This window comes from Arachis ipaensis, chromosome B10 (genome assembly GCF_059453495.1).
Source record: "Arachis ipaensis isolate K30076 ecotype BB chromosome B10, ASM5945349v1, whole genome shotgun sequence".
NCBI classification, from domain to species: Eukaryota; Viridiplantae; Streptophyta; class Magnoliopsida; order Fabales; family Fabaceae; genus Arachis; species Arachis ipaensis.
The window spans coordinates 14,267,518-14,285,360 of NC_142435.1; the positions used below are offsets into that span (position 1 = coordinate 14,267,518).

The window sequence follows — 17,843 nt, forward strand, 5'->3', positions numbered from 1 at the left end:
ATATCGAAACATTTTCAAATCTCAAGAAAACCAATTGGAACCACCAATTTAACAAAAATCAACCAATAACCCAAATTATTCAATCTTCTCAAACAATCAATAATTCAACCACACAAACAATTACAGTCGTCCAAAATAACTCAAACCAATCCATAAGACTTACGAAATCACAAAAATGTACATTTCGCATTAATATCGACTTGTAACAATTCTTGAAAATAAAACAAGTTTAAGAAAAGCGCCCCTACCTTATTTAATCGCAATTCGCATAATTAAATGCGTTGAATTCCTTTTTTCCTCGGCCCATCACAGCGGTAGCCATAACCGCAGTTTCAAACCATTTTTGCAGCAACCACAATAACTCTAAAAGCGACATGCAACAACCAGAATTCGACCCTACGTTACCAAAATCTCAGAATTTTCACCAAACTCATAATATAACACATATACACTAGCTGTGAAGATTTCGGAATAGAGGTGCTTGTTATAATAAAGGAAAAACGTGGAAATAGAGCAACGGTAATATCCGTAGCGGTTCTAGTGATGACAGAAGACCTTAGCGGCAACGGCAGTGGAACCCAGCAACAGAACCGCGGCAAGAAATAGTAACAACAGCGGCCGCTTCGCGATGACCACCCACCATGTGACCTTCTCTCTTATCTTCCCCTGGTTTCTCCGTTGCTAGGTTTGGCGACGATGATGAGCTTCACGACGGCTACGGCGACGTGGCGGCGGCGAAGAATGGCAGTGCATCGGCGACTTCCCTCGCGCTCCTTAGCTCGGGTTTTCTCTCTCTGGCTCGTGCTTTCTCTCTCCTTGAAGGCCCTTCCTCTGCGTCACCCTCCTCTCTCTGCAATGGCGGCGAACGGCGGTGACGATCATGGAGCAACGGCGGCTGGGCATAGAGGATGAATCCTCCCTCTCCGTGATGTGTTGAGCCCTCTCCCTCCCTCCCTCCCTCCCTCCCTCTCACATCGGCGGGGGTTCCTGAGCAGCGACAGTGGCATATTTTGCGGTTAGGGCAATTGACGGTCAATAAAGGTGAATGAGGGGTAATTTGAATTAATCAATTAGGGGTTGGAATTAGGATAAATGAAGGTTCATTGTCATTTTTAATTTAATTTAGGCCAAACAAACAGCCCATTGTACATATTGTATAGATATCTCATTGTCTTCCTAGCGGGATTCTTAAAAAAATTGAAAGTTGAATAAATTTAAGGTTAAATTATACAGTTAGTCTCTACACTTTTAGTGAAATTACAAATTAGTCTCTATACTTTAACACTTTGTAATTGGGTTCCTAAAGAGAATTAAAATTTGCAATTTAGTCTTTACGATTCAAAAAGTGTTGATTTAATAGAATATTCTCAGCATATACTGAGAATATTCTGTTAAAATAGAGAATATATTGAAAATATTCTGTTAAATTATTAAACATTTTTTGAACGACAGAACTAAATTACAAATTTTAATTTTCTTTACGGACCCAATTACAAACTTTTAAAGTGTATGGCATTGGCGGAACTTGAAATAAAATTTTGGGGGGGTCAAATAGAAAATAATTGTCAAAATATTTTTGATATACCACATTTAAAATAAGCTCGTCTAATCTCATCTCTCTGGTTTGGGTGATATTTCCAAATTTAAAGCCGTTTTTCAAGATCTCGTTTCAAAAAGTTAAGATTAAAGTCATCAAATGTAACTTTTTGAACTTCTGAAGGTTATATCTCACTTTCTTCGTGATTCATTAAAGTAGAAGAACTATCTACAGGTGTTGATATTGTAAAAGTTATATGTTCTCCTTCTTAAATATTAGTCTTCCTCTTAAAAAATGTATCAATTCTTTGATTTTTCATTATTATTTTATATAAAAATTTGAATATATATCCTGTAAAATATGTAAAGAAGAAGTTAGAAGGACAAATATTAAAATTTATAATATTTATTGAATTTTTTTTCAATTTATACCAATACAATAATATTAATACTTATTGAATATTTTATTATTTTTTGTCATATAAAATATTAAATTAAATAAATAGTAAAATATAAAATAATATTAAATTAAATAAATAAAAAATATCTAATTTTTTATATTTGAACTTAAAGATAGAGAGATTGTTGTTTATTGAACTTATTAGATACTTTAAGTCATAGTAAAGTATTTAAGTCAATTGAACTATTTTTTATCTTTTGAAAAAGTACTACTAAATTTTTTATAAAAAGTTTGGGGGGGGGGGCATGGCCTCTTTATCTGAACTAAGCTCCGCCATTGGTGTAGGGACCAACTGTGTAATTACACTGTAAATGAGATATGTGTTATTTTGCAAATCCTATATATCTCGTTTGCAAATGAGATAAATTATACGATGTAAATTGATAAATATGCTCCAAATTATATATTTCAGTAAATTAAAATAATTAAATTATTTATTTATAAAAAAATTTGTGTTTTTAGCTAAATTTTTATTTTTATGTTATCCAAATATACTAGAAAAGTAAGAGAGAATAGTGAAAAAAAAGTTTGTGTGTATTCAAGTTGTATCGAATAATATAATATAGAAGAATATTTATAAGTGCTAAAAGAATCGAAATAATAAAAAATAATATCATATAATAAATATTTAGATATACTAAATAATACTAATTTATTTAATTAATCCTAATTATACTCTAACAACTGGGTTAAAAAATTTATTACACCATTATAGCTTTTTTCCTTTTTCTCTCTATAAAAGAGAGAAAAAATCCTAAATATTGTTGTAGTGGCCCTCCCCTATCCTCCCTTTCTTTCTGTATCTTTTCTGTCCCTTTTGTATGTTTTTTTTATCTCTTTTATAGATAGTTTGGTTATCTTGCAGAAAATTCATAAAAGGAAGGTGGTCATTCATGGAACAACTTCCAAATCGTGTTCATATTTGTTCTAAATGAAAAAAAAATTATTATATGTTGCAATATTTTCTATGTAAATTTAAAAACTAATAATATTACTTAGATACGTTTCTGTTATTTAAAATTTTTTACAATTGAATTTTTACTGACTATTCACCTTTACTTTAACATAAAAAAATATTAACTACCATATATTTATATATATTTATACATTATTATTTTATATATTTTCCATAGTTTAACATAGAAAATATTAATTACCATATATTTATATATATTTATACATTATTATTTTATATATTTTCCAACAAAGTAATCAGACTTAAGAACAGAATTAATCAAACTAAGATGGGAGATTCATCTTAGCATTGTTCAAAAAGATGCAAGCATGGTATAAAATTATAAATAGCCTTGAGACTTATAGTGAGTGGTTGGAACCTTAGAGAAATTTCATTTGAACTATCCAACTTGAAGCTTTATCAGACTCATAGTCGTGTGTTAGAAACACAATAATTTCTATTCATGATGGTTTAGAATAGTGATAAAATTATCTACCAAAAAATAAGTAATATTTTTTGGTACAATGTTAGTTTTATTTTTTCGTAAGTTCAGTATTTTAAATATTTTTGAATAAAAATAACTGTTTTTTCTTAGTTTTATTTTTTTTGTCTTTTTTTTCTTGTCTTGATTTGTTCTTTCACAAAAAAAAAAAAAAAAAAAGAAGCAACTAGCCCCTAGAATAATAAAATATTTTATAAGAGGATAATCAAACTTGTTATGATAGGAAAATTAAATTTATTTAGAGCAGAAAAATCAATGTTTTTCATTAATACCAAATATGTAGTTCTAACAATACGGTAGCAGATTAGTAGCTGATTTATTGAATCTATGTAGCATAATTGATTTGAATCAATTCATATATCCTTCTTTTATTAATTTCAAAATTCTTCAAAAATTAGTTAAGAACACAATTCAATCAATTTTATTTCTAATTCCAAGAAGTTGCACAATATTATTATATTCGCATCCAAAACTCTTCCAACTACAGTTCCAAAAATTTTTGTGCATCCAAAATTTTGTTAGGTATCAGACAAATGACACAGTAAAATATAGAGATAAAAAAATTAAAAATTAGAAAAGTATATGGAATCAAGAGGTTATTAGCCAAAAATTAAACAAAACCACATTAATTTATATTAATAATTAATTTTAAATCTTTTAAATTCAAAATTTTAAAAATTTTAAATTGATTAAGTAAACCTAATTAAAACCTATAAAAACCTTCATCTTCTCTCTCACATTAACCTATCCACCTCCAACAATCACACACACAGACCTCTCTCTCACCGTCAGACCTTCTCTGCCTCTCCACTGCGACCCACTCCTCTTCTATCACCGACATCTGGCATGTCGGATTCGCCACCGTCGACAAAAATCGCTTCCCTTTTGTGAACCAGATGTGTTATCGAAGCTGCCGTTGCAGTTGGAGTTGAACTTGAGCTCCATCCCTAAGGCGGCGGCGATTTCGAGGGCGGGGAACAGCCAGAGAAGAGTAGGAGGCAGTGGCAGGCGTGGAGGGAGGAGGCGACGGAGGATTAAAGAGAGGAGTTCCCATTAGTTTCACCTTCCGTGGATCAAACAATGCCCATTATATCAGCCACAAACAATGTTTCCAGAAATGCCAGTTCGATCTGAATCAATTTTATTGGATTCATTTAGGATTTTTCTTGGTATCCTTCTAACTGATGAACTCTTCTTAACTCTTGATTTTTCTCACATGATGAATACATCTTAGATATTACCCAAAAAACTAAAGGTAGGTTACACTGACTTAAGATAATAAACTACAAATGAAATCCCTAGATTTGTCAATGATACAAATCATGAGCAGCAGTTAGTGTCGTGTTTATAAGGGATGTCAGTGTCACATTTTACAAAAATTGAAAGGTACCAAATGTCATATAATTAAAATATCATGGGAGGTGAGTTTGAATCCCACCTTACACACGGTTGCTCTCTGCGTTTTGGGATATTAGGTGCCGTTTTGATGATTAAAGAGACTGCAAATTACACAATTACATAAATATAAAAAAAACATTCATTTAATATGAAAAAAAAACATCATAATACTTAACAAAAGAAATATTCAGTTATATTTTAGCAAAAATAATTAAATATCTATTAAATTTAAAAAAAATAAAATTTTTAAAGAAATAGAGATATTCACATTTGCAATACAAAAAAATTCGAAAAATATATAAAAGAACATCCATTTAGTATGAAAAAGAAACATTCTGATACATAGTAGAAGAAACATCCATATATATTAATTCGTAGAGATTTTGGATTCACCCAAAGGTATTTTGGCTGGTTTTTGGCTAATACCCTTTTGGTTCCCTAGCATTGTTCTTAGTTTTTTGGGTAATATCTAAGGTGTATTCATCATGTGAGAAAAATCAAGAGCTAAGAAGAGTTCATCAGCTAGAAAGATACCAAGAAAAATCCTAAATGAATCCAATAAAATTGATTCAGATCGAACTAGCATTTCTGAAAACATTGTTTGTGGCTGATATAATGGGCATTGTTTGATCCATGGAAGATGAAACTAATGGGAACTCCTCTCTTTAATCCTCCGTCACCTCCTCCTTCCACGCCCGCCACCGCCTTCTACTCTTCTCCGACTATTCCCTGCCCTCGAAATCGCTGCCGCCTTAGGGATGGAGCTCAAGTTCAAGTCCAACTACAACGGCAGCTTCGATAACACATCTGGTTCACGAAAGGGAAGTGGTTCTTGTCAACGGTGGCGAATCTGACATGCCAGATGTCGGTGATAGAAGAGGAATGGATCACGGTGGGGAGGCAGAGAAGGCCTGACGGTGAGAGAGAGAGGTCTGTGTGTGTGATTGTTGGAGGTGGATAGGTTAATGTGAGAGAGAAGAGGAAGGTTTTTATAGGTTTTAATTAGGTTTACTTAATCAATTTTAAATTTTTTAAATTTTGAATTTAAAAAATTTAAAATTAATTATTAATATAAATTAATGTGATTTTGTTTAGTTTTTTGCTAGTAACCTCTTGGTTCCATATACTTTTCCAAAAACTAAAGGTAGGTTACACTGACTTCAGATAATAAACTACAAATGAAATCCCTAGATTTGTCAATGATACAAATCATGAGCGACAGTTAGTGTCGTGTTTATAAGGGATGTCAGTGTCACATTTTACAAAAATTGAAAGGTACCAAATGTCATATAATTAAAATCTCATGGGTGGTGAGTTTGAATCCCACCTTAGACACGGTTGCTCTCTGCGTTTTGGGATATTAGGTGTCGTTTTGATGATTAAAGAGACTGGAAATTACACAATTACAGAAATATAAAAAAAATATTCATTTAATATGAAAAAAAACATCCTAATACTTAACAAAATAAATATTCAGTTATATTTTAGCAAAAATAATTAAATATCTATAAAATTAAAAAAAATAAAATTCTTAAAGAAATAGAGATATTCATATTTGCTATACAAAAAATTCGAAAAATATATAAAAGAACATCCATTTAGTATGAAAAAGAAACATTCTGATACTTAGTAGAAGAAACATCCATATATATTAATTCGTAGAGATTTTGGATTCACCCAAAGATATTTTAACTGATTTTTGACTAATACCCTTTTGATTCCCTAGCATTGTTCTATACAATTGTTTTACTAGCAACAATTAACAATAATTCATATATTATATATTAATTATATTATGTATATACTAAAATTAGCTATTAAAATTAATTATTAATATAAAATATATATTAAAATAAATATATATTAAAAATAAATTAAACTACATATATATTTACATATAAATAAATTAATAACTAATTTTAGTAACTAATTTTAATATCCAAATAATATTTTTGATTATGATGAGAGGAAAAAAATCTTATGTATAATTCTTCTTTTCTTTTCGAAAAAGGGCCGAGTTCATGCAAAGCTAGTCATGTGGAACAGTTCTCAAATATCAAAACCCTAAGTTTCAGTTTAAGTAAATAATTTAATTAATTTTTTTTTAAAAAAATTAAATTAAATCATAAATATTTATATTAAAAGTAGTTTATAAATAAATTATTTTGTATTTATTTTTTTTAATTTAAAAAATACTTATTTTTTAAAAAATATAATAAAAAAATTTATTATAAAAAATATATTTTTTTAATTTTTTTATAAATACTTAAATAATTTTTTAAAAAATTACAATTTAATTTTAAAAATTACACTAAATATTAATTATATCTTTTTATAAATTAAAAATTTTAAAAAAATACTTATAAACTAACATACTCTAAATAATAAAGAACAAAAGACATTGTCAAGCCGAAAAAGAAATTATGTATTTTTCAGTTTTCTATATCAACGACGACGGCCTTATTGGGGAAAACCAAATGCAGGCCAAATACGGCTGTGTATTATTTTTTGGATTTTGTAATCAGGTGATAATAGGAGGGTCATTAATATTATGATTTTACTGACCCATATCCTAGAAACAATTGTTAAAAATATTTAATAATCTTTTTAAAAAAATAATATTCTATATTTGATATTATTTTAAAAAATATATCTTATTTTTTCTAATAAAACATTTAAAATTTTTGTAAAAATACTTGTTAAAAATATAAAAGTGTAAGAATTTTATAAAAAGGGTATATAAAATTTTAAACCTTTTAATGATATTAAATAAATTAAAATTAAACTTTTCTATAAAATTATTTACTTTATATTTTAGTAAAATCTGAACTTTTTTATTAGATAATCTTGCTAAAATAATTATTAAAGTTATTTCAACTGAAAAAAGATTGAACTTTTCCTCAATGAATACATTATATATATATATTAAAAATTTTAAATTTTAAACTTTTAATAAAACTTGTTTTATATTAAAAATATGTCTTTAACCAAAAAAATTAAAGTTATTAATTAAAAAATTTATTATAAAAGATTATACAAAGCTTGATTTCTAATAATTATTATATATTTATTAAAATAAAATATTAAATTGTTTTAATTAATAATATTTTAATTTGTGCTCTAAAATATAATTTAGCTAAACTTTATTTGTATTATAAAAATCTATATTATTGATATAGGGAATTGAAGTGATGATTGCATTGGAAATATCAGTGGTGTGACATGCACTTTCTTGTCAACTTTCACGCACTCTCAACTCTCACCTATGTGTCTTCTTTCTGTTTGTATATTTCCTCTGCCGTTATGAAATTCCATCAGTTTCAAATGTGCCAATTATAAACCCATTTGGAGTTAATTAGTAAACTCACTGGATTTCCTGCCAAAAATCGTAAGGCACTATTTGATCAAGAAATTATGATTATTATTTGTCCTTTTGTCTCACATCTTCTAATGTAACCGTATGTATTTTTAATAGATATTATAATGAAGATTTTATAATTGTCTTCATGTGAATATATTTTTTTTTAATCTTTAGATGATAAATTGAATGGTTAAATTTTGATATTTATAAAAATATTGTCTTTATTTAAAATGTAGCTAAATAAATAAATTACATTTTTAAACAAAGTATCTTCATAAAAAAATATGTTTACCATCTTTATTTGAATAATTACCTATATTTTTTACTTGCAAGTTAAAGATGCAAGTCTTCGACTTTTACTTTTGGACTAGAGCAGTAAATAATAAAGCTTGTCATCTGATTTTTTCAATCTTCAAAACGTGATAAAATTCCGTTAATCATAAAACATCAGCTACCATCGCATTAAACATTTATTGTAAATAAGGGTGTGCGCGGATCGGATCGGATCGGATATGGCCGAAAATTCGATCCGATCCGCATAATTTCTATTGGATCGGATCGGATATGATATCCGCACTTTTTAGTGTCAGATCCGATCCGATCTGATCCGCACATTTGCGGATCGGATCGGATAAGATATCGGATATATCCGCATAATTAAATTTTCTCTTTTTAATCATATTCCTATGTAAAAAAATTCGATAAAAATATTTCTTTCATAATTTCAAACTTATTTATTCCTAAAATATTTTTAATCAAACTCTCTCTCTAAATAACAAAAATAAAATAATACAATATATGAATAATAATTACTAAATAAAACATACAAATAAGTAAATATAATACCAAACATATATATTTATTTATTTTTAATTATTATAGTGCGGATCTACGGATTCGCGGATCGGATACGCGAATGTAGAGTAGATATCCGCGATCCGATCAATTTGCGGATCGGATCGTATCCCTAATATTCGAATCGGATGCGGATATTTACCGCGAATCTGCAGATACAATCCGATCCATGGACACCCCTAATTATAAATCAAGTTTCTGAAGTAGAATATTCCTGTTCGTCCAGTACAACAAAAAAACATAACAAATTCAACAAGCTCCAATAAAAAGTTAAATATTATCAAATATTAAACATAAATATTATACTATTTACAAGTTATAATAATATTAAGAATATTATAATTATTTAAGTTATAATAATATAATATTACAATTAAAACTATTTTAAAAAAATAATATTTGAAAATATTTTGAATTACTTGCAATAAAATATAATTATTAAAATACTATTACTTATTAATTATAATAATTACAAATTAAAATAATATTTTAACTACAACAATTTAACTTCAAATATAATATTATAATTAAAATTATCCAAAAATAAAAATCCAAAATATACTTTTTATTATTTACAAGAAATAGTTAATTATTAAAATAGTATAATTATTTATTAATTATAATATTTACAAGTTATAATAATATAATGTTATAACTAAAACTATTTTTAAAAAGATAATATCCAAAAATATTTTTAATTCTTTACAGAAATATAATTTTTAAAACTATTAAATTCTAATTATCATAATTTTCACAAAATGCCATAAGTATCAATATTAGTTCAATTTAAGAATGGATGGAATTAATGCACTCTTCTAAAAATCTGTCAAATCTCATAAAAACACTTGTCCAAATGTAAATTATAAAAAAAGTTCAAAACCATATGCACCACCTAACAAAAGGTTTTTATTTAGGCAAACAATTACTTGATTAATCTATCAATTTTGTTTCCATACGTGATTATGAATATATGATATGTAATACTTCACCAAATTGAATTGAAATTAGAAACAAACAGCAACACACGTAGAAAGTAGAAACTGTGTTTCCATTTTTTTCTTAAACTAAAATTTTAGTTCTAATATCTTATTATCAAATATGATATTGAATCTAAGTCTTTCGGTGTCTATTTATATTTCAGTCTATGCAAACAAACTCAATCTTGGTGATATAAACTCAATCTTGGTGATATCAAAGTGGATTGTTTTGCAGTGTCTCCATTTATTACGCCACTTATTTAGTAGGAACCCTCAACGAGTATCACGACCTATGCGGTGCTAAACATGTTTATTTTCTTGGTTATACTCTTCACAACTTCAGGAGGATTATACTCTGACCCATCTCTAAAATCTTGGCTGATTTTTTTGGTAATTAAGAGAACAAATTTGATAGTGTATACCTACATTACAAACGTATACTATTTATCATGTGTTAAATGTCTTAAATTAGTTCTCTTCTCTTTTCTTCTTTTCATTTCATTTGTCATGGAAAACTCTTCTTCTTCATCACACTGTAACCACACTTACTGTATTTTCTTGTGTTGGCCTTGTTTCCATTTTGTTTGTATACTTGTGTTGGCCTTGTTTTTCTTGAAAATGTCTTTTAAGTTCTGAGAATAATGTTAGTAGGGATTCATTAAAAATCAATGTCCTTTCTGCGTTCTATAACAATCCGATTTCTAGCACGTCATGACCAATGTTACTAACTAGGCACTACTATTAGACTTATCTTAGAGACTCTAGATTAGACATATTAAACATATAAATATAAGTTTATATCACTTATCGAGATCATGTGTTAGCCAGATATACAAGATAAATTTAAGTAATTCAAAGCACGAAACATATATATGCAAAAAGCACATAAATATCATATAATCGCCTGTAGACTCAATTTAATACACCATAGAGTTTCATAAAGTACATCAACTGCTTATATATATATATACAGACTCTGGAACTTATATTATCATTAGGCCTTGGCTTCACAAAAGCCACCCCACGCAAGATACTAGCCCAGGCCACTAAAAGTCTATACAAGAGAAGGACAAAAAATTACTAAACTACTGATAGATGATAATAGTTACAAGTAAGTCAAGCAAACAAGTACAAAACACAATGATATAGCAGAATAACAATCACAAGTACAAGTATACACTTATAATTACAGAGAAATGCGGTGAAAGAAAGAACCAAGAGCAGGTATCTCTTCATATTCATATCGTTGGCATGATAATCACCATTTACTTGGGAAGTTATTACCTAAGATTTGCTAAACACAAGTATTTTCGATGCTCCAACTTCTTCGGCCATCCAAAGTCCAGCGAGAACGGTTTCGTATTCTGTTTGCTCATCAAAATGGTGGGTTGTTCGACGTCCTCGCTTAGATGATAGTTGGGGGTACATGTAACACACTCCAATATTTAAATTAGCAAAAATTTAAAACAGAATTAAGTAAATTGAAATTGAGAAATGTATGAGGTTAATGAAGTATTTACAAAGAGGTGATAACTTCACCATCACTCTTGTGTCTCTTCACTTATAGTAGTGGCCAATTTCTCTCCTAGTGTTGAGAAATTATTCCAAATTGTAAAAGTGAATAAGTTGAAAATTAATATATGAAGTGGCGATTGACAATGTTTTATTTGTCATACAAGTCGGATCGAACTCCGGTCGTAGAACTCATGTCCTGAACAAATTCGATAGATCCGTGCTCCTATATATTTAGACTCGTACGGTTGAGTCTCCTTAGTTTTAAAGAAATTGGGTTAATAACTTTGAATCATGATATTATTTTAGATCATGATATAAACAAATATTATAAACCGTTAAATGTTTTGACCAAATCATATTTAGTAAAATATATCGTGCCATGTAATAAATTACAATAACATAAGAGTATTCACCAATATCCCTCAAACTATGGATGTACTTTCTAAGATAAAATGGTCAGTTACTTTCAACGACGCCAGTTGGCATTTACCATGCAAAACTGGATTATATAATCTTCTTCCTAATTTGTATTATTTTACAAAATCAGGGTTTGTTCACTTCCTAGTTCCTATACATAATTATATATAATGATGCTTCCCTTCTGCCCATTCTCTTGCTCCTTTTATTCATTCTCAATCACAAAAAACTAAAAAATTAAAAAGCGGTACTCATCACACCGTAAAGTCTTATAGGAACAGTTTTCAACAACACAAGAAGAAAAAGGGAAGTATATGATGATGTTGGTGAATTCTGGATCGATACGGAAACAGGTTTTTCCGATTGATTATGAGAGAGAAGTGTCGCAGAGGCTGGTTGATGCTGTTCATTACGGAAAAAACGACACTGCGTTGGAGCTAATGGCGGATCTCTACGTGGACGTGAACTTCGTGGGAACGGTGTCGTTTAAGTCCAAAACGACGGAGATCGTGCTGAACGATGAGTCGGCTCACCGAGTTAAATCGGTGTACGAGGAGTTCAAGACGGAGGTTACTGCTCTGTTCCTTGCCGCGCATTCTAACAACTTGACTCTACTCAGAAAGCTTTTGGTAGTTAATATTTCAATTCTCTCTTCTCCTCTTCCCTTATTTTTTTTTTTCCTTTTTTTTATATGAAAGACAGGAAGACTCGGATCTGAATCTTCTTAATTGAGTACGAAGAGACTATGTCACTTGAACTATAATTCATTAGCTCTTCTCCTCTTCTCTTGATTGTTGAATACGCTGTCACTCTAATTTTTTTTAATAAATCAATAAAAACATTTATTAAAATAAACAATATGTATTTATATATAATCGATAAATTTGATAACAATTTTTTTTATATTTATATAATATTCTTTTAATAATTTGATGGGTGGACATTATTTAACTCGAATTAGGTAGGATTACATCTTCTAAAAAAATGATAAAGTGATTTTAATTATTTATTGTCAGAGAAATATGTCATTTTTTAAAATAAATAAAAATTGTTTTGAAGGATACAATAATAGTTATTTTTTCAATAAAAAAAGATATCGTCTTTTTTGTTTAAAAGGACTTCATATTTCTTAAAAAATAAATTATTATGAATATTTTTTATTATTTATATTTGGTAAAGGATTTGGTAGTCTTTTGTAAAAATAAGCATGAAGTAATAAATTAGATATTTACTCTAATATTTTTTAAAAACTTAGAGGCAATAATTAGAAATGAGAAACATATATGCGTAGAACAAGTGCATTCAATGTGAAATACATGATTTGTCCCAACATATGAATGCAGCAACAATCAAATTGTTCATGTTTCAAACTTTTTTTTTTCTCAATTATTGGAACCTCATTGATCAAAGAGTGTGATCTGGGTATCAATTTCTTTGTATTTTAATCGAGAAATTTAAACTCTTTGTTATATATGTAAATGCCTGAGATTCTTCTTTTTTTTTCAATGTAAACTTCCTTTTTTTTAACTTACTTTTGTTTTATATATATAAGTAAATAGCTATTTTGTATTTTTACAAAATGAACTTTAATAAATACAAATAACAAAATAAATTTGTCAAAGATATATTTTATTTGATAAAAATAAATTAAATGTATATAAATATATTAGTAAATTGACTAAATAATTCGTTTAATTTGTCTAATAAAATATATTTTCAGATTATTTTGTCATTTATATTTTTTTATATTTATTTTATTAAAATTATAATGTTATAGGGTCAAAACGGTTATTTGCTTCAAAAATAATTGTGAATTGACCCCAAAAATGAATAAAAAAAATACTATTTGTCATTTAAGATTTAGTTTTTAGTCAATTTTTTAAGGATTTATTAGGATTTATATTCTCTAAATTTTGAATTTTATTTTAGAATATAAAGTATAATTTTTTAATATTTATTTTATAAGTGGGACAAAAAAACATAAAATAAAAAATATTCAAAGACGAGAAATCACACTTTATCATCTAAAATAAAAATTTAAAAGATCCATAAACAATATTTAAAGAATACTTAATTATACTAATTCCAAATAACTGAATCTTATTTTTCAATCTTGTATATGACTTGATTGATTGATAGCAGAATTGGGACATTTTGAATTGGACAGAGTGTCGGAGGCGACATAAACACGAGAGTGTTTCGCGGGTATGCGACGACGGCGACGGTGAGGGAAGGGCATCTAAAAGTGTTGGAGGTGCTCATCAATGGCGGGGCATCACAGCATGCATGTGAGGAGGCTTTGATGGAAACAAGCTACATGGGACGTGCCAGGTTTAGTGAGCTTCTCATGCAGAAACACATGATTCGTCCTCATGTTGCTGTTCATGCTCTTGTCTCTGCTTCTTCCAGAGGCTTCGTTGATGTTGTTGACGTACTCATCAAGGTAAAAACACCCATTATTTTCTGGAGGAGTGTTACATTACATGTACTAATGTACAATTTTTTTTGTTAACCAATCCAATCAAGTTGGTTTAACTTCAGTAAAAATTATCTCATTATTTTCACTCATTTAAATTTTATTGTTTAATTTAATTGAAGTTGTTTCACTCATTTAAATTATTTTTTTCAAAATAATGGTGAATTTTAAAATTTTGGAATGACATGTGAGAAATAAATAGAATTCATAGTTTAATTTATAGTTAAAATTTATATATAATTATTTTCATATAAAATTGTTAATTAAAAATTATTAGTTAATAATTTATTTAAATATGTCAAATTATTTTATGATTTTTAACTAGTAACTCCACGTAAGGAGAAGTACACGGAAGTCTTCACCTTAATCTAATGATAACTCTCTAAATACATACTAAACTTCTTAAGTGTAAAAAAAGCATTTTCGTCTTTTTATTATATGGTGAAAGTGAACAACGTTTGATTATTTATCCATAACAAAAATAATGACATTTTTCCGCATTGCAGCATGGAGTGGATGTGAATGCAATTGATAGGACATTGCTGCAATCTTCGAAGCCATTTCTCCACGCCAATGTTGATTGCAATGCTTTGTTCGCTGCTGTTGTTAGCAGGCAGATTGATGTTGTCAGATTATTGTTGCAGGTATCCTTCGGTTTCACTTTAGGTTACCAGTTGAATTAGTTCTTGAAAATTGAGACATTGTTTAAATTTATTTTTAAAAGATTTTATCAATTAAATTAATCTTTCGCTCAACAATTGATGATGTGGAATGTTAATTAATAGCATACTTAACATATTTAATTAGACGTTGACTAAATATGATTTAAAAATCTATCAATTTAATCGTTAGATTATATTGAGAATATGGTTTATGTAATTAGAGAAAAGAACTAAATATATTTTCATAAATATATTTGGTTAATATTCAATTAGACATATCAACTATCAAGTATCATGTATGTTGTGAATTAAATATTTCACAACATCATTCAAAAATTATTACTGGAGTGATTGAAGAACAAATATAATTAATTTTTAATTTTTGATGGATCAATTTAATTAAGAAAATCTTCCAAAAATAAATTTAAAAAATACCTTATCTTTCAAGAACCAATTTAACTATTAATCTTTTCCTGATTGTATTAGTATGAATACTAACATTATTACATGCGAAAAATGTGCAACCGATTAATCAACTGAAGATTTTAGATAATACTATTATGGGAGTTTTTTAAGATGCCTACAGTCTTAACATCTCAGCTACTTATGATATTTAATTAAATGCAAGTCTAAAACGATAAGGTCTTACAAAAATATCATATGAAAAAGATCCATCCTCCACAAATGTGTATCTCTAAGTTCTTGAAGCAATCATAGTTACTGCACACACAGTAATGATCCTCAGTTAGCACACTTAGGACAAAAGAAAATTGCTATGATACTGAAGTAACTCCAATTATTATATAACTTACTGATTTTTAACGATATGTTTTGGCCGATTGTTAGTTAAAAAAAGTTAGTTCCTAGTAAAACTGTTCTATATTGAATGCAAATTATTTAGAAGGTTACTTATTCAAGATCTATAACTATGGAAACAGGTTGGTGTAAAGCTTGATATGAAGGTGAAACTAGGGGCATGGTCATGGGAAACAGAAACAGGGGAAGAATTTCGAGTTGGTGTTGGTCTAGCCGAAGCATACCCTATAACATGGTGTGCTGTGGAATATTTTGAATCCACTGGTTCTATATTGCAGATGCTTCTTAGCCATATTTCCCCAAATACATTGCACATTGGAAGAACCCTCTTGCACCATGCCATTATCTGCAACAATGAGAAAGCTCTTAACATACTTCTAAAGAATGGCGCGAATGTTGAAGCGCCGGTGCAAACGGATGTGCACCCAATTCACATGGCTGCAAGGCTTGGATCATGCAGCATTCTTCAATGCTTGATTAAAGGTGGGTGTGACTTGGATTCAAGAACAAAATCTGGTGACACTGCAGTAATGATTTGTGTAAGGTATAAGCATGAGAAGTGCCTTAAAGTGTTAGCATCATCAGGTGCTGATTTGGGTTTGGTGAATTCATCTGGTCATTGTTTAGCTTCCATAGCGAATTCTGTTCAATGGAGTAATGTGTTCCAGAGAGTAATCCTTGATGTGATTAGATCAGGAAAGGTTGTTAAATCAAGCAATGCTTCGAGATTTTCTGCTTTGTTGTTTGCGACTCGCGCGAATGACATAGAGGGTGTTAAGAAACTTATTGAGAATGGCAACATTGATATGAATGAGCAAAATGAAAATGGTTTCTCGGCCGCGATGATCGCGGCTGCTATGGGTAATGTTGAGGCTTTTAGGCTTCTTCTTTTCGCCGGCGCCGACATACTTGAGCTTAAAAACAAGTATGGTTTGACAGCACTTAACCTCATAGATGTTAGCCAAAATGGTGAAGCATTTCAAAAGGTGATGCTTGAATTCGCGGTTAAAAGAGGGTGTGAAATTGAAGGTTCTAACGAAGTGAATCCTTTACACAGGGCAGCAAGATATGGAGCCATAGACATTGTTCAAAAGCTGTTAAAAGAAGGGAATTATGATGTGAATTCGTTTGATTCACAAGGATACACCCCATTGATGCTAGCGGCTAAAGCTTGCCGCGGCGACATGTGTAAGCTTTTGATCTCATTTGGAGCCAAATGTGAAGTTGAGAATGAGAGGCATGAGACAGCACTTTCACTAGCAAGAGAAAATGGAAATGGAAATGAAGCAGAGTTTTTGATATTAGATGAGGTAGCTAGAAGGTTAGTGTTGTGTGGTGGTAGAGTTAAGAAACACACAAAGTGTGGTAAAGGATCACCGCATAGCAAACAACTCAGGATGGTTAAGGTTGCTGGGATTTTAAGGTGGGGAAAAGCAAGTAAAAGGAATGTGGTTTGTGAAAATGCTAAGGTTGGAGCAAGTGAGAGATTTAGGTGGAATAGAAGGAAGAAGTTTGATGTTGATGAAGCAGGAATTTTTCATGTGGTTACTACAAAGAATAAGGAAGTGCATTTTGTATGTGAGGGTGGGGTGCAAATGGCTGAGTTGTGGGTTAGAGGTATTAGATTGGTTACAAGAGAAGCCTTTTTTGGTAATACTACTTAAAAATTCATGGACAATATTTAGCGGAATTAATATTTGTATTAATTGATACAGAGTTATAAATTTAAATACTAGTTTTGTCTATTTTTTCAAATGATTGATATTTTTTTTCAATAATCCTATCACTAAAAATAGTTTGAATTAAATTATAAAAAAACTATCTTTCATTATTATAATTATTATAATAACAATAAATTTCTAAATTTAATTAAAGGTTCTTTTAACGAAATAATATTTATAATAATAATAATA

The 17,843-nt window shown here is 29.1% G+C and overlaps 1 protein-coding gene across 1 annotated transcript; it reads left to right on the forward strand.

Moving 5' to 3' along the window:
* Positions 1–12,290: 12,290 nt before the first annotated feature.
* Positions 12,291–17,594, forward strand: LOC107620167 (uncharacterized). The gene is made up of 4 exons (XM_016322375.3): positions 12,291–12,605; positions 14,144–14,419; positions 14,959–15,096; positions 16,053–17,594. Exons 1-4 carry the CDS (start codon positions 12,291–12,293, stop codon positions 17,592–17,594), a joined length of 2,271 nt encoding a protein of 756 aa, XP_016177861.1.
* The last annotated feature ends 249 nt before the right edge of the window (positions 17,595–17,843 follow it).